Below are 27,860 nucleotides of genomic sequence, written 5' to 3' on the forward strand. Positions count from 1 at the left end.
ACAGTGAGGTCGTTCCATGGAAATGCAAATAGCTCTGAGGTAATCAGAGCTCCTACTTGTGTATGCAGTTGCTTTCCTCAAATCCATGCTCCACTCCTTGTGTTCGGAAAGCGGAGGGCAAGTGAAGCCATGTAGAAGAGCAGCAAATGGGCCATATCCCTCTAACTGGAGATGTGTGGTATGTAAGGGGCAGTGATGTCAGCGGGAAGAGTGCAGAGGGCCTCACAGCTCAGGCTTTGTCCTGAGAAGGAATCCCACAGCCCTATCTTCATCTTTAAAATGGTATGAGAGATCTTTAAGGCTAATACTTTAGAAGTAGGTTTCCATGAGCACCTCATCTCAAGTCATTACAGGCAGGAGTCCTTTGGGGTTCACCATTAAAGGAACTGTGGCAGCTATGCAAAGAACTGGGATGTGTGAGCCCCCGAAACAGTCACCCTTTGCCATGGCCTGGGGTCCCATAGAAGCCTAGTGAAGGAAAGAGGGGAGTTAGCCAGCCAGGGAGATGGGAGAGGAGTGTGGTATTCTTCCTTCACCCACCATTTTCATCTGAATGCATAGATGCTGATATTGAGGGCAATCAGTATTAGTGGTGATAAGTCAGTGGATGATACCAATGGGTTCTCACTGGCTGACGTCAGGCTAGTTCTTTTAGCCAGTATAATTGTTAATAGGGGCTAAAATGTGCTGAAGATTTGATCTCCCCATTGCTGAATTAACGCTATTAGAAGTGGTTTTTTTTTTTTTTTCTTCAATCCCCATCAAAAAATCTTTTAAAAATCCAGCCCTCAGACGAGTTAGGGGGTTTGTTTTGTGTGTTCAACTCCAAAACACAGAGACAGACTATTTGGGTCATCCCATAGCTGATGTAACTCTGGCTTTTTCACGTCTGTGGGTGAGGGGTTGTAATTAAGGGTACGTCTACACAGCAGGTATGCACCTGCAGCTGGCCTGAGGCAGCTGACTTGGGGTCAGGCTACCAGGCTGTGAAATTGCTGTGTAGACATTGAGGCTCAGGCTGGAGCCTGAGGTCTGGGACCCCGTGAGTCGGGAGGGTCTGAGACCCTGGGCTCCAGCCTGAGCCTGAACATCTACACAGCAATTTCACAGTCTGGCAGCCCAAGCCCCATGAGCATGAGTCAGCTGACCCAGGCCAGACACAGCTGTAGATGGAATGAGTGTAATTATGATGCTCTCTTTTGGTATAGACTCTTGACCCGGTAAACTCTGCAACGTGCAGAGCTGATAGATGGTTTTGGTTTATTGTTTCCAAGGAGCCATAATACACAATCTTCATGGATTTCTTTGTTCCAGAAAGCAGCAGATACTTTTGCTAGATAGGGACAACAGAATTAACTATTAACTTCAAATGATACTCATAGGAGTATTAGTGTTGGGTTTATGTTAATCTTCAATTTATTAATAACATTTATCTAAGATTAATGCTTGTTCTCCTTTATTCTCTAGAACATAATTATATCTAGTGCAGCTGAAAGGGTAAGTCAGTATTTTTTTAATGTAAATAAATTTCTGCTAGATATATAAGCATCAATATAATTACTCTTTTGAATTTTTCTTTTGGTTTCCTCTGTATCACCTTATTGTTGAATTTTCTTAATTCTGCTAGTGGAAGTGGGCACTTCCTGTTTTCCCTTGGTGAAAGCAATTGTCTTGCTCTCATGTTAGCATCTCCAGCAACTCAGGAACCCATGATTATATGAAATTTAAATTAACAGATAATGGCTGATAGTTTCTGTAAATAATCTTATCTTGCAAACTGTGACTCTCTAAAATACATTGAGAGGGTGTGTAGATATTCACACTTGTGTCGTCTGTTTTAGCCATTAGAACTTCGAGGTCCTTATGATGTGGCTAATCTGTATCCTTTCCCATGTAAAATCTGATCTTTAAGAATAATATAGGAAACTTGCAGTTTACTTTTAAATATTTGATATTGCAATAAAAATATTTCTATGCCTTTCTCTCCCCCACCCTCCAGACCTTTTTAAAATTTGTGACTTATGTAGGTCGGATCCTTGATGCAATACATAGTGATTGTAACAGAACTCATGGCAGCAGGAAGATTGTTTGAATTATTAATTTCAGAACAAAATTATACTCTAGAAATATAGAAGAGATTTTAGTGTATGTCCCCAACTGCAGTGTTGAATAAAACAAAGTTTAAAAATAAAATAAAATAAAACCTTTCAGTGAAAAGGTAAGGTTCAGTCTACCTGTACTAGAATTCTTTCAACATAAACATTGCAACTATAAAAAGACTGTTAAATAACTCTTAATTAGCTTTGTCCTCAGTAGGAGTGTTTGGGTTCTTTTGTGATTGTAAACTATAATGCTTTTATAATACAGTGTCAGATCTGAGAAACAGATTTTGGTTTCACACTTTAATACTAGAAAATGCTAATACTGCAACTGACCAAAAAAAAAAAAAGAGTAAAGTCTCCGCATTCTAGTTTGTCACTTTTGGAGAACATGGGCATGTGTACACCTGCTGTATTTCACAACATGAGGCCAGTTGATGATTTCCTTCCTGAATCAGGATTCTGAATGGGCATGGGAGAGTGGCAAACTTGTTTTGTCCCATGTAGAAAGTAGATCCAAGTTTCCTTTTCTTCCCAAATTAGGAGGATTTCCCCCCCTCCCGCAAGGCTTCAGAATACTCTGTAGGATGGAAATTCCATGTTCTGGCCAACTCCTAGTCCCCTTCACAGTGCCCTACAAAACCATGTTTCAAACCAGGTTCAATGGAACAGCATTTAAACATGGTTTCCTAACTTCAATGAAAGGCTAGTCTGGACAGGGACAAGTCTGGAGAAAAATACTCAACTGGACTGAAGGTTCTGTCCTCAAAAGGGAATGGGTTCTTCGGCTGAGGGCCTGATCCAACAGTAGAATCAGTAGAATGTTGACAATGTAAGTACTTCCATTGGCTTCAATGGGCATTGAATCAGATCCTCGATATTTTAAGTGCTACCCATACACTAGTACCACTCTTCGGGTAACTTTATGCAAGATGTCATTCTGAATTGCAGCTTTGATAGTTCCCAGTTATTTGTCAAGTGACCAGATCTACCTCCGGGGAAAGAACCACTTAATCTGTTCACTCCTTTCTATACACTAAGCTCCTTAACAAAGGTGACAGAGGTTTGTTGTTTGGCCTGTCTGAAAGTGACGCCAAGGCAGCTATTTCTACCAACTGCAGAGCAGTCCTTCTTCATGGAGGTGAGTGAACAGCCAAACTATTTTCTGTTTCATGTTAACTTACATAATTTTTTTTTTAGTAATACAGCTCTGACACCTTATTTTCCAAGTGGTGCTGGGCCCTCTCTTAAAGGAAGAGTCTTCTTGGAATTCTTTCTCTAGGTGATGATCCACAGGTGCCTCTTCTCCATTCCATGTACTTTTCTCTCCATCAGTGCAGTGGCCTCCACAAGAAGCAAGAGGAAATGAATGGTCTTACCAGTGGTGGTGGTTGCCTTGGAATACTTATACTACTACTTATGGGTCTCCTCTGGGAAAGCACAGATCATAGAATCAAACCACACATCAGTCTATTACATTATGTAGCAAAATAGCATTTTGATTCATAAGGGCCAAATCCTGGACTGGCTGAGATCAATGGGACCTTTGGCAATGACTTCAATAGGATCATGATTTGGTCTTAAATGACAGCAGATTCGGTTGCATTCACCCTCTTTAAGCATTTCTGTAGATGCCCCTGTCTTCCCTTTGTGACTTTTCATTTTACATCAACTTTATCATTTTACATATGCTGTGAGAGCACTATGAAGTTTGATGTGAAATCAAACTCAGTGTTCTCTGCTTGCTAAGAAATGCTACTAATAGAGATGCAATGATCTGAAGTATTAGAAAATTAGAACTTATATCTTTGTGCTTTCAGTATAGAAATCTATACAAGGACTGTAATTTTTATATGCTCTGTGATACAGGAGGGCCAGGGAGCAGTGGGAAGTGGTAGAAGGGAAGTATATAAACCCTAGGTTAATTAAGGCGTGGTTCCCTGTAGACTAGGGAAGGTTGCTACAGGTTAATTGGAGCACTTGTAATCAATTAAGGCCCTGTTAGAAACCTAATAAAACCCCCTGCTTCAGGCAGTCAGGGGGAAGGAGGAAGGACTGGCGCTTGGAGGTGTGCTGTGAGACTTGGAGGAACAGAAAACGGGAGTAAGGGAGACCCTGCCCCAGCAGGGGAGGGACATTCCCTCCCCCAGCATTTAAGGACTGAAGGTACCCCACCCAAGGGGGAAGAGGGTAAGAACCTGCAGGGGTTGAGAGGAGCTGGGACCCAGAGTGAGGAGCAAACTCAGACCCCTCCCCCGCTTCCCCCCTTTACCACCTTCCTGGGCCACTAATGAGGCCCTCAATGCCCCAAGAGCAGGGGTAAGGGGTGGTATTTTAGCCCCCCCACCAAGAAAAGCGCAGGACCCACCATACTATATCGACCATCTTGTCACAGCTCATATATGTCATCATTTAACAATAGGCAGAAGGTAATTTGACTCTTACCTACTGCAGTGGAAATCAACAAGTTTCCAGTTGTATTATGTGCTGCATTCACTGGCGCATAGAGATGAATAAGCCAACATGACATATATCAATTTAAACATCCTGGTTTCCCAATTAGCCACTTTATAGTGTGCCACTGATTCCTCCTCTCCTTCCCCCCCCCCCCCAAAATTAAATAAAATAAAAACTCTGTCACCTCTTAGAAACTTCTTATTTTAATTTGGTTACTCTGTCTTGAATCTCTTTCATTGTAAGAGAAGTCTGCCATGTGTACCATAATAAGTGGTGTGAATGACTGGTCAGTTTTGACCATAGAAATAATTTAATGCCAGAACTGAGTTGCTCTATGAGGTGGATACACACTGGGTCTGGACCTGGAACTCAAACTACAAAACAGGTGGGATCTGAAACTGTTGTAAATGACAGGTTTGACTTCATGCGAAAGTCTGAGCCTATTCGCTGTGAGCCTCTATCCTCCTGCCAAATCTGCAGTGACAGTAGCATATTGAAACGGCATTGCCCTGACAAAATGTACTTGCTCACCCTTTACCACGATGTTGAAAAAAGCTGATATTTTCTTTACCTGGCCAAAAAAAGTGCTTACCGAAGATGAGTGAGCAGTTCTTTTGCAAGGTTCTCTTAAGGTATGTTTCCTGTCTGCTTGCAATACACATATATAGGAGGTTTTTTTTCTTCCCAACACATAGAGGAGCATCTTTCCAATTAGTGTTGGTGAAAATTGCATGTATGGCTGGGGGATACTAGCATACTTGACAAGTGGTGTTAGGTGCCATTATAACTGCCCGTATCAGTTTTCATCCTTCTGTAAAGTAAAGTGCTTTTGAATAGATTGAAATGCTTTAGGTGCAGATAGATTGAACAAGCATACTGAAGAGGGTAACACTCAAGTCTGTGTTATGCCATTGCTTTTTAATACTTCAGAATTAAGATGCCCCCTAAGTTAGATTTAAAAAAAAAATCTACATATTGTAAAGGCCTGATTTGAAGTTTACAATGTATTTTCGATTTTTAAATGTCCACTTTTAAAATCCTGGGATGCAAAGGAATTTTAAAAAACAAGAAATTTTGTTCAGAAGTGCTGAACTTTTTCAAATACTCTGGAGAAAAATTTTACGTCTTCCAAAATGCAACATGTGTATCCTTTCAGACACACTGCAGTTGGCCTTTCTGCAAGGCATTTTCACATGGAATACAAATAAGATTTCAGGAGAGGAAAATAAAGCTTAATCTTTTATCTAGTTGCTTTTTATAGCTTGGTGAGTTTAAAACACTGTGGCTGTGTTGTGACTATTATTCTACCTTCGACCTTAAGGGCTTGTAAATGAAACCACATTTCATAACCCTAACAGCTAAATAAATGCCTAGTGCAGCACTTGGGTGGTAGCCTTGTTCTAAACCAATTAAACTACCCCAGACTTATAGATTCCAAGGCCAAAACAGACCATTGTGATCATTTTAGCCTGACCTCCTTTATAATACAAAATAACTCCTAGAGGATATCTTGTAGAAAAATATCCAATCTTGATTTGAAAATTGTCAGCGACAAAAAATCCACTATGGCCTTTGGTAAATTGTTCCAATGGTTATTTACTCTGTGTTAAAATTGTATGCCATATTTCCAGTCTAAATTCGGTCTGGCTTCATCTTCAAGCTATTGGATCATGTTATAACTTTCTTTGCTAGACTGAAGATCCCATTTTTTGATCTGCATGTAGGTACTTGCAGATTTTAATCAAGTCACCTCTGACCCTTTCCTTTGTGAAGCTAAATAGATCGAGCTTCTGGAGTCTGTCACCATAAGGCATGTTTTCTAACCCTTTAGTCATTCTCATGGCTCTCCTCTGAATGTCTCCAATTTTTCAACATCCTTCTTAAATTGTGGGCATCAGAACTAGAGAGAGTATTAAAGTAGCAGTTGCACCGGTGCCAAATGCAGAGGTAAAATAATCTCTTTACTCCTACCTGAGGTACCCCTGTTTATGCATCCCACGACTGAATTAGTCTTTTTGGCAACAAGGTCGCACAGGGAGCTCATGTTCAGTTCATTACCTACCATGACCCCCAGATTTTTTTCAGCATTACTGCTTCCCACAACAGAGTTCCCCATTCTGTAAGAATGGCCTACATTTTGTTCCTAGATGTATACAGTTATGTTTTAGCTGTATTAAAACACATATTATTTACTTGCACTCTGTTTAACAGGCAATCTGGATTGCTCTGTATTAGTGACCTGACCTCTTCATTCACTCCCCCAATTTGTGTGTCATCGGCAAACTTCGTCAGTGGTGATTTAATGTTTTATTCCAGGTCATTGAATAAAATGTTGAATAGTATAGAGCCAAGAATATATCCTTGTAGGAACACATCCCCTCAACAGTGATTCCCAATTTACAGCTACATTTTGAGGCCTATCAGTTAGCCGGTTTTTAATCCATTTAATGTGTGCCATGTTAATTTGATATTTGTCTAGCTTTTTTAATCTAAAGTCAAATGTCTTACAGAAGTCTAAGTGTATTACATCAACACTATTATCTTTATCAGCCAAACTTGTAATCTTCTAAAATATCATCCTTAAAAAAGGTATCATGTTAGTCTGACAGGACGTATTTTGCATAAAACTATGATGATTTGCATTAATTACATTCTCCTCTTTTAGTTCTTTATTAATCGAGTACCGTATCAGCCACTCCATTATCAATTATCAATGTCAGTCTGACAGACCTATAATTACCCAGGTTACCCTGTTCACCCTTTTTACATATTGGGACATCATTAGCTTTCTTCCAGTCTTCTGGAACTTCTCCAATGTTCCATGACTATTGAAAACCAACATTAAGAGGCCAGTGAGCTCCTCGGCCAGCTTTTCTAAAATTTTGGATGCAAGTTATCTGGACTGCTGATTTTAAAATGGCTAACTTTAGTAGCTGCTGTTTAACATCCTCCTGAGATGCTAGAGGAATGGAAAGTGTGTTATCATATGATGACATTATGTCATCTATTTATTTTGCAAAATACAGAACAGAAATATTTATTTAACATTTCTGCATTATTATTGATAATTCTACCACGTCCATCTACTAATGGATCAATACCATTATCAGAATTCTTTTTGTTCCTAATATACTTAAATTCCTTATTGTCCTTAACTCTGCTAGCCATAGCTTTTCCCTTGTGTCACTTTGCTCCCTTATCAATTTTCTACAATTTCTAACTTCTATATATTCATTACTGTCAACTTCCCTGTTCTTCCATTTATGTAGTAGTTTTTTATTTTTTTATAGCTACCTTCACTTTTCCTCTAAACCATTTTTTAACCAATATGGCCGCCTTCCTTGATTGTGGAGTTTTGGGCATCTAATAAAATTAGCAGAATTAGCATAAGGGTTATTTATACCCTACTGTTGTAACTAGGTGCTAATTGATTAATGTAAAGCCACACTGCTACTACTAAAAACTATTACAAGTCTGTGCAAAACTGTTTTTCTCTCTATGGTATTAAACTGAAACAAATCCATTTGATTTTGTATTTTAACCAATTGTCCAATTTATAAGATATTTTTAAGTGGGTTTGGCAGTTTATATCAAGAAGTCCTAAAGGTCTTTTCAGTCTTTCGGGATAATCTTTATTTTTTCTTGTTTGTTTTTTTAACTTCATAAATATTGGGTATATCAAGTCTGATGTTCCCTGGTTTTGCTGGAGCATCTCTTGGGAGGTGGGGGGGGAAATTGGGTCATGCAAGTAACTATTGTGAGATTGCACGCCTTAGCTGAAGGGAAGCAAGGTGTCAAATGTTTAACAGAAGCATCTTTTCTCTAAAATGTTCATTAGTCCATTGATTGTAGCCAAAGGAAAACAGAGTTTTAAACAGTCTGAACAAGTCCTTGTTCTCTTAGTAATTCAGCTTTGTCTCCTGACTCTTGTGAAGTTATAATATAATTAATTCTCCTGTTGCTGTAGTCTCCAGGCAAAACAAACACCTGAATTTCTATCTTTTAATTTCTGCTTTAAAAAAGCACAAACCCTTCCCGGCCTTCTTCAGGGCACAAGCCCACTTTTCTCTCTCCCTTTTCAAGTCACCTTCAAGAGCTAGTTTCTCCCTCAGTTACTATCTTGTAGCCTCCTAACTCATGGGTTTACAAGGATCTGAAAGCCATATTTGTCCCTTCTCTATCTTATGTCAAGAATTCCTGTATTCTCTACATTTAGGATCTCAGGAATTGAGGCCATAGAAAATACAATGTATAGATATTATCCTGCCTAATATTGGTGACCCGTTTTGGGTCTTATCTACGTGAATAACCATGTGCCTTATAACTGACCAGTGCAAGTCATTGCTTATACCTACGCAGAACATCTGCACTTCGGGTTTGCACTGGAACAGTTGCACTGATAACCAACTTTAAACCATCTCCACCCTCCTGGTACACAAGACCTTCAGCTCTTTCCCTGCTGATGGTGCCTGATAGTTCAGTGTGCATGTTTCCTATGTCTAGGAAGTGTGTGAAGTGTGGAAACTGTGCTCTCCACGATAATAGTTGCAGAATAAGTCCACTGAACTCCTCTGAGACATCACAGGAGGATCCCCAAGAAATAGAGGAATGGTAGGTCGTAAACTCACTTGCATGCATCAGAATGAGCAGATGAACAGACGTGCCACTCCTGGGGATTGAATTAGTGGTCCCACTTCCTTTTCCATTCCCTATTGCCTCTGGGGTCTTGTGATGCCAAAAGTCAAGATAATTATGCCTGAAGAAGAGGAGCTGGGTGTCTGGGGGACCCAGTGAATGTGAGTGGAATGCAATTTTTAATGATCCTTGTGTGAAACATACAGGAATCTGTTATCCAAAATTTGAGAATTTGGAGTTTTCCTTTGGGAAGGAGGAATCCAGAGGTCTCTGCAAAGCTGGATGAAATGACCTTGTTAGCATCTCGCTAACCAGTTCTGTGGCATAACGCAGGAGACTGAAATAATTAATCTTTTGAATATGTACTATTTATTCTTGGGTTTGAGCATCTTTGTCTCTGCTGCCTTTTTAAATGTGTTTGAATGCTTGTATTTTACTGCTCCATAGCTGTGTGAAATGCACAGGCTGCTACTATAGAGAGCAGAGGGATGCAATGCCATATGAAAAGACGGCATTTGGGATTGGCAGAGTGATGCAGTCTGGGGTTATCTCCCATATGAAATGGGCAACAGAATGCAAATTTGAGAAGCACTGTGTTAGTAACACATAATTCAGATCCATTGCATTGTGCCAGCATTATCTGTGCGGGGGGGGGGGGGGGGGGGAGATGGAGAAGTACTTGTTAGGCACAGGTTGGAAACAGACTGAAATAAGCAGTTAACATATTAGTATCACTTTTACTTGATCTGTTTTGAACATAGTTAGCTTTTTTTCATTTTTAAATTCCAGAAACCAGAAAGACTGCTTTTGGAGTGGTGTACACCAAGAAAACCCCCCGAGCTTCGGAGGAGGAAGGCGTTCTCCCAGTCTGCAAGAAAGCCAAGACTGAAGTATGAGGATCAAACCCCAACTTCTCAGCTTCCATAAAGTCCTTTCCTCCCATGCTACCAACCTTGATGCCTTGATTCGTTATTTTAATTTGTTCAGCTAAGAATCTTTTATAAAAAAAAAAAACACTTTTATGTTTGTGCAAGAATAAGGTTATTGAAATCCATAACATTTCACCACAGCAGAACGATCTTACTGCTGATGGTAAAAGGATAATGGAGGACTATTTTGCCATTTTTGTTAGAGCAGTGGTCTCTTCCCTACCCCTCCCAATCGCTGAAGGTTAGAAAGGTGTAGCGGTTGTAGTATTAGTGTGAAAAATGTTACAGCATGAATTTTACAGCTACATACATCTTTCTATGCAGTCACATGATTTTACTGTTAGCCCTTCTAAAACATGATCACCACTTCTTCTCTTCATCAAAGTTTAGAAAGTTTCCAGATATTTTACCTTACCACTGCAAGCCAGTACCCACATTCCCCCAACTGGCATAAGAAAAATAGTTGCATGGTGCCGAATAGCCCTGTCTAATTTTATTTCATTATGATAGTCTACTGAAACAGAGATTCTGGCATCTTTGAATTGCAAGGAAATCCCTTGTCAGTTATTTGTATTACAGTAGCTCCTACTGGCTTGAGCCCATTATATTACACATGATACAAAGATATAACTAAAAGACAGTCCCTGCCCAGAAGATCTTAAAATCAAAATATGAGACAACGGCTAGTTACAGCAGACAGACAAGAAGAGCCTAAGGTAACACTTAGATGAGTGTGATCAATACGATAAGCAGTGGTCACAGCATGCTAACTGCCTAACCTCGGTCAAAGTAACCTTAGACAAATAGAACTTGCATCAGGGTCTATGTTCTCCAGCAAGAGCATCTATTGTTACTAGTTCCTACCTCAGTGCATATCACCCAGCTGCCTGCAGATTATAATCAACTCCCTCCTGCAAAACGTTTTTAAGGCTCTTCCAAGTCTTGATTAAGGCTTTTCTTTTGATGGTGAACTAATATGAAAGAGGGGTAAGAGACTGTAATGGACCAGCTGTGTGTCAAACTATGATGATTTCAGCCCTTTGGCCACCTCTGGAAGCAAGCGAAGAAATGCTAATTATAGCTTGTAACATACTGCATGTCCTCTTGCAGTAGATTTATAGAAGGTAAAACTCAACAATTGGACTAAGCACCATGGATGGAGTTTTGCTTTAAAATTCACGAACACTTTTAGAAATGGACTGTGTTAGTCACAAGAAGTTTTTACTTTGAGGAGCGTACAATGCAATTTTTGCCCTTAATGTTTTTTGACTTTGTGCTTGATCTGTTGTTGTCAGTCATTGGGTATCATTACATTAGTTTGTCCTTTAATGAATCATAAACAAGGTCCTGACATTCTGGCTGAAACAAAGGGGGAGACCAAATCCAGCTGACTACTAAATACGGGAGTGGCACTGCCTTCTCTTGCCATGGCCAGAATGGTACTTGCTTTGAGCGAGAGAGAAATTGCTTGTTGAATGATGCATAGAGAGAGGTTTGTGAATGTGGAACAAGCAGCATGGTAATCTGGCTTACTATTTGTTTAACATCAGTTCGAGCCTGGACATAACCTTGCTAACAGCCTATATTATTTGTTCTTTATCTCCTCCCTCCCAAGCACTGATAGAATAGTAGGAGACACCACATTTAATTCTTTAAATTGGATTTCTTTTTGTATCACACTAGCCTCTGATGCCTGGACTGTATAAATATTTCTCAAGTATAAATGTGGACAAAAGAAAAAGTCAGAGCCTATTTCCAGCAAGTTCTGTTCTAGCTCTCATGGACACTGAGCTGGTCTGTTGCATAGGAGTGGTGTAGCTGCAGTGCGTGGGTGGTGGGCAGTAACAGAATTTACTGTGACTCAACAAAGAGGAGCCTATTAAGTCCCAGCATTTACAGAGATTTTTGTAAGCACTTGCATATAGTGGGCTGGATTAATTAGGGGGCACTTTGGAAAACACTTGTCTGAAGAGGATGATCTGTTTCATCCATCATCAAGATAGGTGGCTGCTAATAGAATTCTATAGGTGTTGATGATTTGTGGGTAGATCACATCTGTGCTCTTTTATTCGGTTATAATCACACTCACATGCTGCAAAACCACACTTTTGTAATACAATGTTCACGCATACTGCCAAAGTCTAAATATAATTAACAGTTTTTAAATGACTGGCTATAGCCCATCATTTGCAGCAATGTATCACCAGGACTTGATTTGGGTTTATTTCTAACGTTTGCTGACTAAAGTCTGACTGAACTGGGGGAGGGGTGTACACAATGGGGCAGTGGTAGTTTCTCATGTGGGAGGCTGCGACACTGGTGTGTGGTTTTAATTAAGTGCAGTGTAAAAGCCCACTCTAACATTAAAAGATCTAGAACTCCCACCTGGTGCATCTACAGGGATTAGAGTAAGGGAGAGCAGGGGAGAATATCGTTTTGCTTTCTCTACTAGAAGCAAAGGGAGAGCTGCTCTTCCTCTCCCAACATGGGCAAGTACAGTTCCCCCACTTCCTTGGCTGGTGCTGTTCAAGCTTCCCATCCTGTTTGGCTCTGCTTTAACTACTACTTAGCTGAGGATCTGATGCCTATTCCAACTCAAAACTGAATTTTTACTTCGGTATTGACCACTATCAGTCTAACCTTTTTTTAAAAAAAAAAAAAAAAAAACCCACACAAATGAAGCTAAAAGGGGGTTTAATAATGAAAACATAGTACTTCAGAGCTGGCAGCTCCAGGTAGCTGAGTAATTTTCTAAAGAAACTACACCTAATCATTTAGCTAACAAAGAGAAAGAAGCGGACTGTCTGGCAGCATCATGGTGCTCCCTCCATACAACTTCTCCACCTGGCAGAATACACTCGGAGATAAAAAGAACCACACAGTTTATTAAATTTTAAATAAGATCAATACAAAATGTACATAAAAAGCAGTACACATTTACAAATATACATCTCTCTTTCCTTAAATCAGTGTATACCAGCTTGTCAGAGGTGCATGTTCCTTCACTATCATCCTCTTACCTTCAGAACTTTCTTTGACCCAGCAACCAAACAATTACTTCATGTTAGACTTGGGCTTCTTTATCAATGGCTAAACAACACAAGTCCAATTACTGAACTGTCCCTTTAATTCCACTTGGCATCTTAGTAAACCTTCCATTGCTTTCTACTGTCTTCCACATATTGCCACTCATTTTTACCAGCTTACTCTAATACTAACAGTTAACAGAGACGGCAACAATGACATGTTAGCTAATTAGATCTATTGAAAGGCTTGATAGGAGTACACTTGGACTGCTGACTAAGATAAGGGCGGGGAGGGTGCTAATATTGCTGACTGATTCAGGTTACCACAGTAGTAACTGTAGCGCTCTGTATAAAAACAACGGTAACATGACTTGTTGACAAAGATCAACAATGATAATCATTTGAACCACTAACAAAATAAAATAAATCAACTTTAAATCAATGGAATTTTAACACAAACTGTCTTTAAATATTTCTGAATCTTTGTTCTAGAGTATTCCAACAAAGGCAGCTACATATAATCCAATCGGATACAAATTTTTTCTTCAGTAAAAATAGCATGTTCAGTGCAATTTTTCTTGAGGTTGGTTGGTGCCTTTAAATTGCTGAAGAGAAAACTACATTTCTCCAGGCAAGTAATTTTTCTCTCTTCAGAATGTGTTTATATGGGAGTTCTTGTGGGAGTTCTCTTTAAGGCTGTTGAATATCTCTTTGGTGCCATTCTGCCACTGAAGAACAAGATCCATAGGGGTTTTCTCTTCCTGTTCAAAAGAGTGAGGGGAACCAGGTTTAATTTCAGTTGATAAACAAGTAAATTAATGTCCCTGTTCTCTTCTAGTTCTGTGAAGTAGACACATATGTTTAATGTATGGTCTTTCTATATTTGATGACACCTAAGTTCTGGCTCAAACTCATCACCATGGTATCCACTGCCCCACTCTATAGAGATATTCTTGCTCCTTTTGAAGTTAGCGGCTAACAACTATCCATTAATTTCAGTGGTTGCAGGAGCAGGCCCTATTAGTAAACGTCCTGATCAATAATAAAGCACACTTTAAATTTCATCTTTTAAAATACCTAACTCTTTCAGTTACACAAAGTTTAATTTAAGCTAAAACAAAATAATCAGGAATCTTGTTAGCTAAACCATAAATCACTCAAAGTGAAATAAGTATCTACATAGGGGGTTGCAGCAGTTTAACTAAACAGCTTTAAAAATCACACCTTAAGCTAACAGGTACAACTTGTGTAGACAAGGCCTAAGAGAGCAGATTTTTGGCTTTCAGCACTTACTGTCCATTCATTATTCTTCATACATATGCTGATGAATATGGTCATTAGTGACTATGTTACAGAGGGACTTATAAAAGTGGACTGAGGAAGTTGCCTGGAAGTCTTAGCAAAATGCTGTCCCTGGGCAGCAAGGCAGATAATTTGGAAAACATCAAATTGCAAAAATTGGTGATTGACGGCAATAGAGGTCACTTTCCAGCCTGCCATGGCTTTGGGAAAAAAATGTCCTGATTTCGTGAGTGGGGATGAGCTAATTTGCTGTATTTTTAACAACTGGTTACAGACATCTTCCTAGTATCAGAGGGGTAGCCGTGTTAGTCTGAATCTGTAAAAAGCAACAGAGGATCCTATGGCACCTTTAAAACTAACAGAAGTATTGGGAGCATAAGCTTTGGTGGGTAAGAACCTCACTTCTTCCATCTGAAGAAGAACCTCACTTCTTCAGATGCAAGAAGTGAGGTTCTTACCCACCAAAGCTTATGCTCCCAATACTTCTGTTAGTCTTAAAGGTGCCATAGGGACCCTCTGTTGCTTTAGACATCTTCCTGTTACTCCATAGCTGCTACTGTCAGAATTACCAAATGCAAAAGGTCAGTTTTGGGGCGTCTGAAATTAATCTTTAAAGTTCTGCTTAAGCCAGAGTTCCCTCAATTGATTTACAGGTCCAGCTGGTCAGGTTACTAATTAACTATTCATCCAGACATAGCCAAGACCAGCCATCAGCTGACTTTCTTTTTAGGGGGTTAAGAGTCAACTGCAGTTTGTGATGTTTAAAATATTATAAATATACAGTGCAAGTGCAACAGGTTGTAACAAAGAATTGCTCCAAAAGAATATCATCTCTGGATTTTTTTTTTTAAGATCACCTGGGTAGATTTAAGGTGGAGTATAATTTTAAATCTGAGTTGGATAAAAATTTGATTTTTTCAAAAATGTACTGAATTTTTCATGAAACAGAAACCATTTTTCAGTATGTTCTACTTTAAATTAATCTTATTTAGGAGGTCAGACTAGATCAGGGATTGACAAGGTTTGGCCCGCATCCGTAGGTTTGGCCAATCGTAGCTCCCACTGGCCGCGGTTCGCCGCTTCAGGCCAATGAGGGCTGTGTGAAGCTGCAGCCAGCACATCCCTCGTCCCGTGCCGCTTCCGGCAGCCCCCATTGGCCGGGAGCAGTGAACCGCAGCCAGTGGGAGCTGCGATCGGCCGAACCTATGGATGTAGCAAGTAAACAAACCGGCCCGGCCCACCAGGTGGTTTACTCTGGCAGGCCGCATGCCAAACGTTGCCCATCCCTGGACTAGATCATCATAATGGTTCCTTCTGGCCTGCAGATCTATGAAACTATTCTGATGGGAAGATTCTGTACTAATCTTACTTACACGGTTCTTTATATGTAGATTTGCTCCATACATAATCAGGAGTCTAATCATTTTATAACGATTCAGCCTCACTGCATCATGAAGTGGGGTGTCTCCTTCCTAAAACAAACAAAAGAAGATTGATTACTGGCTTAGATTCTGTGTGCTCACCCATCATTCAAGGCTGAACAAAGTACACAGCCATTTTACAATCAAGTGGAATTATAAAGGCATATTGTCAGCTCAGTGCTAGATTATAATTGAGAGTTAGCCTCTATGTTAAGTAAAATATATAATTTACGTACTCTGTCTTTGGCATTGAGGTCTGCTTCACAGGCGATGAGGTGCTCAGCACATTCATACTGACCCGTCCTTACAGCTACATGCAAAGGTGTACTGAGCAACTAGCAAATGGGAGGGAGAAAACAATCAGAGGGAGCAGGAAAATTACCAACAAAAAAATAATTAAATCTGATTTAGAGCCAGTACATGGAGAACAGCTGTCAAAATAATGGACAGAGGATCAATTTTTCATATCCAGCTTAAAAAGCCATATAAGAACATACCTTGTCTCTGGCGTTTCTGTTTATTCCTTTGTTGAGCAGGAATTTCAGAACTTCCAGGCTTCCCCCACGACATGCCCAGTGAAGAGCAGTAGATTCAAGCTACAACCATAAAATAATTGAACCAAAACCCAACAAATTAAACAATTGTGATCATTTTAAGATGAATAAATATTGGTTTTAATTCAGTCTGACCTAAATCAAATTACTGCAAGTCAGGGAACACTGAGCTGTAGCCATTAGCAGCTTTTTCTTAATTGGCTTTAATGTCTCTAGTCCTGCTGATTTATCACCCTTCACAATCATTGCATGTTGTACTTAAAGGCAGTGGGATCTGGCAACACGGCTATAGTAGAGAGTGTCTGGGCCACTTGATGATTATCACATGCCTTAAATTAAACCTGTATTAAGTGCAGATTTATTTTTCTACACAGTAATTTAAAACAAGAGGTCCAAAATTTTCAAACCAGGCTGCCTATATGGAGGCCCCCCTAAGTTTAAATGATCCCCCCTTTCAAAAGTGTCCAGCATCCACAAATTTCAGTGAACTCAATGGAAGCAGTGAGTGATCAGCACTTTTAAAAATCAAGCTACTTATATTTGGGTGCCTGCTATGGGTTTAGAAACCTAACTGTGGGCAGCCAAGTATGAACATTCTAGCCAAGTCTGGTGTTCGGTTTTTGATGTCTAGCACTATTTTTTTACTCTGTTTTGATGCCTTTTGGACTCCAAAACATAAGAAAAACAAAGCTCAGTGTAAAGAACCATTATCTTTTTCCAAGCTGTTCTGCAGATGGGGAGGGGGTCCCTCTCACCATCTACTCCCCAGGTTTCCTCCTGCCCCTTGGGAATCCTTCTTGTTCCTCCATCCCTCTACAACTCCAGTCACTGGAGAGTTAAGTGAGGCTTCTCTGAGCCCTGCCGTGTAACAATGATGCAAATAGTCAGGCGGGGAGAAGTGCAGAAGCAGCAGCAAATGCTGTTGCTTACTCCACTAGCATTCCAGAAGAGCAGCGTGCTCTCTTCTGCTCCAGGCTGAAATCCCAGCCCAGGCATTGGGGTTGTATTGTGCACAGTTGATCAGTTGATGAGGCTATGGCATCTCTACCACTTTGTAGAGGTGACAGGCCTGGAGTAGTGTCCTGACCCCAAGTTTGCTACTCTTCTTTAAGCTTTGGTCAGGCTCTGTTGTGAATAAGCAACAGAAGATATGCTGGGCAGTCTGTTTCTCATCCTCGCATCTTCCAGCAGCCCATTTGGGGAGGTTGCAGGAAGAGGGGCAGACACCCTTTCCTTATACTCCCTTCTCAATAGTCCTGTTTTTGGGGTACACTCTTACAAGCTGCTCTAATCACTTGTGATGGACCCTGTAATTCTGTCTCTTGTATGGGTCAGCTGGTTTTACAAAGAAACTTAAACATGTATATACCATATCTTGGAACTCAAGTTGGGCTCCAGCTTCCACTAACTTTTCCACCAGCGTCAGATGTCCTTCTGAGCATGCCCTGTGCAATGCAGTGCGTTGATACTGTCAAATAAAACAGGGATAAGTCAAATATTGTGTGTGGCACAGAGATCTGTGAAATCCTTTTCCTTCTTGTACCCTGGGATGATAGCAAACACACATTTTATGCTGATTCATTTCTGAGTATGTATGCTTTTGAGACCTTAAATCTGCTAAATTTTAATAGCAACCTCCTAGATGACAGCTGCCTACCCAGCACATTTTAAAGGGCATGAGTAATGTCTGCAATGTGGCATTCAAATTAAAAACCTTATGAACCTCTTGAATTCCCACGTCCATATTATACTATGTTGCAAATGCACTTTAAAGCAGGGTATGGTGTAAGGAATCAGACAGTTCCTTCCTAGCTTGGAATGTGGCAGAGTCGGATATCCAAACAAAGCTGTGCTTTTTAAGAATGAAAGAATCCGGTTTTCGTAACTGTGCAGAAAGGCTTCTGTATTGTAGCTCATTGTCATGGAATCCTGCAGCATTGAAAGGCCTCTTGCCAAAGGAAATCAGGGTTTCCTGATTGCCATCATGCTTCCAATAAATATACAGACTTTCCTACGTAAAATATACTGTGTTTGTTCCCGGGGGTCCCTTTAAAGCAAGCAAACTTAATACGTTGTAGTTTCCTGTAGTTAATGCTCTTTCCTTTATGCTGCCAAAGGGTAAGAGAGGCTACAAAATGTAATTGAAATTGGAATTTTGCTTAACTACACCCCGTGATCTCTTTTGCTGCTATCTTTCTAAAGTAATAAGAATAAAGGTTGTACCTTATCACAAGCATCTGGATCCCCTTTGTCTGACAGGTATTTTTCAATTACTGGCAATTTATTCTCCAGTGCAGCTTTTAAAAATGTAGGTACATCCACTGGTCCTGTCTGATGGAGACAAATGTACAGAATATAAATGTGTGTTGCAGCTGTACACTGTTCCAGAAATCCCATCAAGTCTTTCATAAAAGAATGCACTTTCTAACAATAGAACTTACAATAACTTCTGGTTCAGGTTCCTTTAAAACGGGTACTTTCACTTTTGTGCATTTTTTCCTTTTCTTCAGCTGAATAATTTTTTCAAGATCTTGCAAGTTTTCAAGTTTTGGTCTCTCCTCTAGCTTTTTCTTCTTGATCTGAATAAAACAAGCAAATGATAAGACTGAGTCCAGAGGGAATGCAAACTCCTTTCAGCACAGCAATGCAGTTTACACTGTCAATCAACTAAATTCAAACTGGAAATAAGATGTCAATGTTCAACTGTATGGGATAATTAACCACTATAATAGGTAATTAAAGGATCTGGTTAATACTCCATCACTTGTAGCCTTTAAGTTAAATTGAATCTTTCTAAAAGTTACACCCTTTCACTAGAGCCCTGCGCAAATACAAAATTTGTATCCACATCCGATCCGGGAACATGGTCCTCAAATATAAAGCAGATGTCCTCTGATTTGCAGGGCTCTAGATATAAAATTTGGATCCGTATCCATCTGCAATTTGCTGATATAAAGTAGATATACACAGATTTGCAGGGCTCTACCTTTCAACCACAACTTGTTGTGGTAGATACAGTAATCACTGGGTGACATACTACAACTTGTGTAATATAAATCAGACAGATGATCATAATGGTCCCTTCTGACCTTAAAATCTATGAAACCTGTGAATTGTGATAGTTGTACTGATACTAGGGGTAGCAAAAGTATCTATGAGTAATTTTTGCCTCTGTGTTTCCTTGATCCCTGTTCTGCTTGACTAATTTCTGCCCTAAGAACCCATACAGCATTCCCTAGTCAGTAGATTTGCACAAGCTATGAAGGAAGAACTTGGCCTTTTGTTTTTCCTCTATGTAGCATAAAATTCCCCTGTTTCTGCATATTGTATCATTTCCCATGGAATTTTATGGCCAAATAGTGAGCGATGTTGAGTACCTATAACTCCTATTGACTTCAAATACCAGCTCCATGTCCCCAGAACCTTTCGGGATGTGGCCCACAGTTTTTCTTCCGTATTATTGTGTAGCTGATGGCTTTAACTTAAGGAAAATACACCTTTAAATGAACCCAGGGTTCATACTGACCTGTAGTTTCACTCAGTATTGTTACACTGCAGAAATCTACTAAAAATGTCATTGCTGTCCTTAAAAGGGGGTGCCAGTAAATGCTTACGGCCTAATTCAGATCTGGTGTAAAAAGGTGCAGCTGTTCTGAAGTCACTATAGTTACACCTGCTTACAAATATGAATTTGGCCCCTAATGACTAAAAAACTAAGTGCTCAAGAGCCAGATTCTGCCACTCTTACCCCTATTGTATAGTTCTCTTGACTTCAGTAGGACTACGCAACGGAGGCCGGTGCTTGTGACAGGGCTGGAAGCTAGCAGGTGAGCCAGCCCTCTGATCACGTAGGCATCAGCCAGCTGCCTTGAGAAGGCTGATTGGGAAGGTGTAAGCTAATTAGCTGATCAGGTTGGGAGGCTGGCTGATCCAGTTATACCTCTCTGCTGATAGACTAAGGTGATAGGAAGATAGTACTGGGGCCACAGAATGAGTAAGCCGGACTATCTGCACCTAATGATCTTAAGAAAGGGTGATCTCTGTACTTCCCAGGCCTTGCAGGAAAGGGGTGAAGCCGTAAAGGTAAGGATGCACTGTATGTAATGTTGCTGAATGGGACTATATTGGTGTTGGGGAATGGGAATGTAAATCAATTATGCAAAGTTGCTACTCAGTAAAGAGTCTGAGCGGTTCCTGGGGTATCTGAGGGTGGGGCCAGAGCATGCCCTGTTACAGTGCTACATGAGGAGAGTAAAGGGGGTAGAATCTGGGCCTAAATAACTAAAAATGTAAAATGACTAGGTGAGCAGACACTTCATGTCTATTTTTAAGGGGGATTTTAATCAAGTAGCTTCACCTTCCCCTGTTTTGGATATGCTCTGTAATAAGGGCCTCCTCCAAAGCCCCGTTGAGTCAGTGGAAAGACTCCCACTGGCTAGTAAGCACACGGCAGGGCATTCTGGAAAGGAACGCCCTTAGTAACAGGGGGCCAAGGTACAGAACTTTGCTATTAACACTTGGCAGGCGAATGGTGTGAGTGTGCCAGCTTGGGGAGTAAGGGCTGTCTAGCTGATGGTGACAATAGTTATGTTTATGAATGGGAGAGCTTTTGCCATATATGCCACTCCTTAACATACTCTACAGCTGGCCACAGGTACCTTCTGGACAGAAAAGATTCCTAGTTCTTCAGTTAGAAATTACAAATGAAGAGAGCTTTAGAAGCAGCTTGACAGCATTACTGGCCTGATACAAAGTCCATTGAAGTCCATAGGATCCTTTCTTTGGACTTCAATGGACTTTGGATGAGGTCCTCTGTCCTTCTCACTGGGTGGTGAGCTGCAAAAGTTTTACTTCTTAAGCTCATCATAAAATTATTTTAGTTAGAACAAAACCATGTGGCATTTTAGGGCTACACCAGTACAGCAGCCACATGATGATAAAAATGAACACAAAACCAAAGCACTTACCTCTGCCTGTAGCTTTTTCTCCTTTTCATGGGTCAGGTTTCCTCGGGTCAGGGAGTGTTCAGGGAGTGTTTTCAGGTCTTCTTGTTTCTCTAATCTTACAGCAGTTTCGTACTCTCCATTTTTGAAGTCCTCAGGAAGGAAATCTCCAGTCTCTTTATTGTCACTCTTCTTCCCTGTCACCTGTAAAAGGGAACATAATGTTTTGTGATAGCAGCACCATGTCTTAAGCACCCACCTACTGGGAACACTTAGTAGCTAGAAGCCAACTGCAGTGGTTAAAAAAACATATGTGTAAGTGTTCTATCTGTCCCTAGACTGTGTGTGTGTGACAGTCGGAGCACAGTGCTTACTCACGCTCTGCAACAGGATTGGCTTTATGACAATAGTTGCTGCAGTTTCATTAATGGCCTGATCCAACATCTATAGAAATCAATGAAGAAACTCCCATTGATGTCAGTGGGTGTTGGATCAAGCACTGTACCAGCTAGCATGGATTATGAAGTTCTGAATCCCCTTTCTTACTGGCTGGGTCTTGGTTGCTGCTATGATAACAGTAGTACTACTGCAGCAAGTGTCTGACTACAAAGCCAACATCTCTTTCTGTTTTCCCATTAATTTCTATCCTGTGTTACATTCATTAGAAAGTCATAGAAGCTCAAGGTGGAAAGATACATTAAAGCCGCCTGATCAACTTCCTGTCAGTGCAAAATCATTCCTTATTACTTACAAGCACAGTCTGCATGCTGCAGTGTGCAGACATAGCTGAAGATATGCTAGTCTCTGGGAACTTGCAGTCTAATTCAGACACATACAATAGAATTAAAACAGGTTTGATACATAGGCTAAGAGCCTGCTCCTCACCCACTGAAGTCAATGGTAAAGTTCCCATTGACGTCAATGTTGCTGGATAATGGTAGCTTTAGGTAGCCTATGCACACAATACAAATGAGAACAGTCCTTGAAAATGTTTCCTATGATTGCTAAAGTACCTTCAAAGTGTGTGTGTTAACCTTGGATGATTGCATGGTGCTGTTTGGGATTTATTTCAATCAAAAACTGTCACACAATTTGGTTTGTTGGAGAATTTAGCAGTGCAGGAATTGGAGGGACCTTACCAAAGAATTTAACTCCAGTGTTTACTAACTATGCTATACAGCAGTTCCATCTTAAAAGCATTCCTCAGGGAGGAAAAGGAGTTTCCTAACAACATTCCAATGTTCCTCTACATTTGTCATGTTTGCTCAGTTTATTGGTCAAATCAAGTTTTAGTTTTTAGTGTTCAGCCTATCTTTCAAAAAACTCCTTAAGCCATGAAAAACAGTTTATAGGAATTTTTGTTAGTGATTCTCAACATTACATTAGAAGTACAAAGGAAACAATCTTGCTTATGTGATCTAGACCAGTGACTCTCAACCTTTCCAGACTACCATTCCCCATTCATGAGTCTGATTTGTCTTGCGTACCCCCAAGTTACACCTCACTTAAACTACTTGCTTACAAATCAGACCTAAAAATGTGTGTCACAGCACACTATTACTGAAAAATTGCTTACTTCCTCATTTTTACCAGATAATTATAAAATAAATCAATTGGAATATAAATATTGTTCTTACACTTCAGTGTATAGTATATCGAACAGTATAAACAAGTCATTGTATGAAATTTTAGTTTGTACTGACTTCGCTAGTGCTTTTTATGTAACTTGTTGTCAAAGTAGGCAAATAACTAGATGAGTTAATGGAGCCCCTGGAAGACCTCTGCCTACCCCCAGCAGTACGTGTACCCCTGGTTGAGCACTAATTAACATCTAGACCTCTTTCTCCTTTTATTGAGTGCACACCTTTTAAATATGTGATTTGCATATAAATACAGCAACTAAGCTTAAAAACAAAGTAAAAAGTATACAACGAATGCCAGGCTACACCATTCCTTCTGGTGAGTCATCTTCCAGTACAAAACCCAGTCAACTACTTTGTTATATTACATGGTGAACTCAACACTCAAGGAATAATTAAAACAAGATCCTCCCAGCATAATGTGGTATAATAGATATAATTATGTACCAGAATATCATAGTGATAGTTGTCCTTTAAGTACCTGTAATAATAAAGATTCCCACTGATTAGTTATAATAAAAATCCTGAAATAACAATAATCGTGAATGAAAAGTAGTTTATACCTACCAGCTCCTCTACTTTCAGCATCATCATGTTTGCCAATGATTGTAAGTTGTATTCCTTTATGACTGAAATCCCCTAATGCTCAGGTCAGCTCTGCTGAGACTCACCACGATAGCTTAGCTTATATATCTTTGGGAGAACTTAGACTGAGTGAGATAATCTTCCAACCTGGGAATCCAAGTACATCCCTAACGCTGCCAACTCAGAGGTAGGTGCATTCTCATTCCACATGTGTTAACTAGCCAGACCTAGTGTCGGGGTCAGGATAGGGTGGGGGTGTTCTGAGGGAGAGGGCTAGGCTTACAGTCTAACCACAGTGAATATGTGACTCATTATGCAACATGAGCTCATCATTCCATTGGCAATGACTAAATAGCTCAGCAATGCTAGTCATTCTGTCTATCCAGTGCCCACTAGGACAGCTGTCTGTTGATATTGCTTTTTTTTTTCCCCCTGACTTTCAGACCACTAGGAGTTACCGGAAAGGGTAAGTGACCCATCTGTAGCACTTGTAGTAATATTTTTCTGATAAGTGGACTGACAGCCCCTTAGGTTTTTGTGAAGCCATTCTTTTCATTATGGTCTATTCCTGGACTGTAAACAATTTTAGAGGAAAAGATTTTTCTTCTCATGAGGACACCCTTCTATATTTGTTGGAAGGAATTCTCTAAAGGGATTACTAAGCCAGAATGATGTCTCTGGTGCTAAAAGGGCCTATGACATGTTAAGTTAGTCAGTGTAAGATGACATAAACAGCCAGCTTTGCATTTTCCCTTGAAGTTGTCACCGATTATAAAGAGAATGATAACTTATGACCTGTTACTCTTCAAAAAAAGTAAAATAATTGCTGCTTTCTTAAGCAATATTCTCCTTTAGAATCTCAGGGAATATGGGTGTAAAAATGATCCACTTAGTAAGTGGACTTGGCTGATGCATATTAAATGGGGAGCAAGTTATGGGCAGAAGCAACTTTTCAGATTATTACAAAAAAGTGCACAAGCTCCTCGGCTGTCGAAAGCCAGCACAGATGTATTGACTACAGTGGGGCTATACTAATTAACATCAGCAGAGGATTTGGCCCTGTGTCTTTACAAAAGGAAGATCTGTTAACCTTCAAATTTCAAATACAAGGAGAAATCTGGTTTGGCACTTTCAAATGCCTAGGTCCTCAATCCAGAAAAGCCCATGCTTAACTTTAAGCAAGTAAGTCACAAGTTGGACTACTCAGGTGCTTAAAGTTGAGCATGGGCTTAAGTGCTTTGCTAGATCAGGACCTGAGTGGCTAGGCTGTTGGGTAAAACTGCATTCATAATACTGACCTTTCAAGGTCACTGACCTTTCAAGGTCCCTGTCCTCCCCTGATCTATCCATCAGTAACTTTGAGTATTTCTAAACATGTCTACTAGCCCCCATCATACCTACCCTCTGCCCTCCCTTTCCCTGAAATGAATCTGAACATCAGGTGGTTCCTTTACTACTCAAACAATGTGAGACATGGGAGGGTGAGCCCCAGAACTAAAATAGTGTTTGGCTAGCTAGAGAGCCTTTCTGCATCTCCCTTCCCAAACACTAATACCTCCTAGTACATCACTCCAAAATAGTTGTGTTCTATATTGCATTTTAACTAGAAAACACTTTTGTGTTCCTGGTGTACATTATCTAGAACAGCAACTAACTCTGGCTTGGCTTTGCCTTGTTGTAAATGGGCCATAACAGGGGCTCTCCAACTGTTTCATAGGTTTAAAATTTAGATTGACATAGCTACATCACTCAGGGATATGAAAAACAAAACCTAAGCACTATAGCTATGCCAGCCTAAACTCTGGTTTTGGTTACACCCTGATATAAGCAGGATGTGGACGCAGTTAGGGCGATGGAAGAATGCTTCAGTCTATGTAGCTACTTCTGCTTGGGAAGGGGGATTACCTACATCAACAGAAACTTCCTTCCACCACTGAAGGAAGTATGTGCACTACAGTGCTAAAGCAGTATAGCTACCGTGCCGTAGCTGTGTCGCTGTAGTGCCATGTAGACGTGGTCATAGTGTGGCCATGTCTTGTTAGAGAAAGTGTCTTATGAACACCTCCCTTCCCACTTACAGCTACTTGGACCACCTCTGATTCAATGGATGCAGGTTATAGCCACAGGACTGATATGGGAAGGAAAATACAAGAGTGTTTGTCAGAACGGTTTAAAAATTATGTAAGAAGATACAAACTCACTGTTACTGCTTTAGTTGAAACTTGATCCTTTTTTTGTTTTTAAATTTTTTTATTTTACTTTTAAAAAAAGGCAGGGGGTGTTTCATACATGAAAGAATGCCAGCAAAATCCTACATTAAAAGAAATTAAAAGGAGATGGAGTTTTCTCAGCAACTAGTTCACAAATCTGAAATGCAGATTAGGTTTCCCACACAGGGCCGGCTCCAGGCACCAGCATTCCAAGCAGGTGCTTGGGGCGGCAATCTGCAAGGGGCGGCAGTCCGTGTGTTTTTGCTGCTCCAAGCAGCGCGCCGAATAGCTGCCGCGGACGGCAGGGGCAATCTGTGTGCTGTTAGGGCGGCACACGCATTTCCGCGGTGGCAGCAATTCGGCGGCAGCTTCTATGTTCAGCTGCCCGCGGGGGCAATTCGGCGGCTTCTGTCTTCCGGCTGAAGACAGAAGCTGCCGCGAATTTCCACCGCCACGGAAAGGCGTGTGCTGCCCTAACGGCACACGGCCTGCCCCCGCTGTCCGCAGTGGCAATTCGACGCGCTGCTTGGGGCAGCAAAAAGAGTAGAGCCGGCCCTGTTCCCACAGATCCCCCTGCTTTCAGAGAAGATGCAAAACTCACTTTTCTGGCCCATTCTTCCCACAGTAACACCACAAAAAATAAATCATGCAGTAATTAATTGTAGAAGTCCAGTCCCTGATTACTTCATTTATAAAGAAGCAATGGGCTTAAATTGCAGCAAGGGAGGTTTAGGTTGGACATTAACTGTCAGGGTGGTTAAGCAGTGGAATAAATTGCCTCAGGAGGTTGTGGAATCTCCATCATTGGAGATTTTTAAGAGCAGGTTAAACAAACACCTGTCAGGGATGGTCTAGATAATACTTAGTCCTGCCATGAGTGCAGGGGACTTGATTAGAAGACCTCTTGAGGGCCCTTCCAGTCCTATGATTCTAATGTTGAAGGTGGTCCGATAGCAGTAAAGGGTGACACGTAGAAACTTAGGTTGACTGAGAGTAAAATTTGAATTGAATTAGTGCTAAAGGATTGAGGCTAGACCCTTGCCTGATGTAAATTAGTGTAGGTCTGTTGATTTCAACAGTCCTACACTACTTTACACAGCTGAGAATCTAGCCCAAATTCTCAGCACAATCCGCTGATAGTGGAAGAAGGAGTCGCATAATTACCCATTAGCTTGTTCTCTCCTGCTAGAATAGTAACTGAGTACTAACCTTTCAACAACTGTATTTGTCATATCTCTGTTAAGGTAATAGTAGCAGATAGTCAGTGGTACACGTGTGCCATGGAATTCTAAAGCGTATATGGCAACCTGCTAAAGGTTAAGGGCAAAGCAAAGGTCTGCAAAATGTAAGATTGTGATTAAAAAACGTAAAGGGTAATAAGCTGTATATGCTGTAGAAATATCTCTATTACATACCTGATTCCCTACTACCACTCAAGAAGTTGGTTGCCTATTGTAAAAGATTTATTTGGGGTGGAGGTTGCTTTTGTTCAAAAGGACTAAACAGACTGTATGGAAAACTTTTTTTGCATAGACTGTAGAAGATATTTCCACATCCTATGAAGTTTACCATCACGTTTTTGATGCTGTCATCACTCTGCTTAACTATATTACATTTTAAATACCTTTGCTCTGCCCTTGACTTCTAAGAGGTTGCCACGTGCACTTTAGAATGCCATTGTGCATGGCTGTCACTGTCAATCTGCTACTACTAAATACGTATGAAAAATCAGTTACTGAAAAGTCATTACTTGCTTAATAGGGCACTAACCCAGCATGAATGAACAAATCATGATTTAATGTTCCTAATTGTGTGTATGATTACATACACACAGATGCACAACTAGGAACAGTAAGCCATAAGTGGTTCATTCATCCTGGATTAGTGACCTATCAAGTGAGTAAATGTAGATAAGTGTTTGTTTATTTCTTTGTGTGTGTGAATGTGTAATACATACGCACATGGAAAAAAATAAACTTGAACTACAATATACCATGCTCACACGTATACAGGAAGACTTGCAAGTAAAACAGAGCCATCTACAGACAATTGTCCTGGT

General features: G+C 40.4%; 2 protein-coding genes across 2 annotated transcripts in view; one reads left to right on the plus strand and one right to left on the minus strand.

Annotated features, from left to right (window-relative positions):
* The window catches only part of RPP30 (ribonuclease P/MRP subunit p30), a 31,411-nt gene extending 19,125 nt beyond the window's left edge, over positions 1–12,286 (plus strand). Inside the window, exons 8-11 of the mRNA XM_054034452.1 lie at positions 1,468–1,497; positions 1,842–1,879; positions 3,161–3,240; positions 9,981–12,286. Coding sequence (XP_053890427.1) covers positions 1,468–1,497; positions 1,842–1,879; positions 3,161–3,240; positions 9,981–10,087 — 255 coding nt within the window. The 3' untranslated portion in view covers positions 10,088–12,286. The remainder of the gene's footprint in view (positions 1–1,467; positions 1,498–1,841; positions 1,880–3,160; positions 3,241–9,980) is intronic.
* A 699-nt stretch (positions 12,287–12,985) lies between these two features.
* Positions 12,986–23,679, minus strand: ANKRD1 (ankyrin repeat domain 1). The gene is made up of 9 exons (XM_054034451.1): positions 23,574–23,679; positions 21,391–21,570; positions 18,865–19,002; positions 18,647–18,754; positions 17,793–17,891; positions 16,367–16,465; positions 16,106–16,204; positions 15,822–15,920; positions 12,986–13,907 (listed from the first exon to the last, which is right to left on the minus strand). Exons 1-9 carry the CDS (start codon positions 23,598–23,600, stop codon positions 13,797–13,799), a joined length of 960 nt encoding a protein of 319 aa, XP_053890426.1. The 5' UTR covers positions 23,601–23,679; the 3' UTR covers positions 12,986–13,796.
* Positions 23,680–27,860: the final 4,181 nt, after the last annotated feature.

Source organism: Malaclemys terrapin, chromosome 7 (genome assembly GCF_027887155.1).
Source record: "Malaclemys terrapin pileata isolate rMalTer1 chromosome 7, rMalTer1.hap1, whole genome shotgun sequence".
Lineage (NCBI taxonomy): Eukaryota > Metazoa > Chordata > Testudines > Emydidae > Malaclemys > Malaclemys terrapin.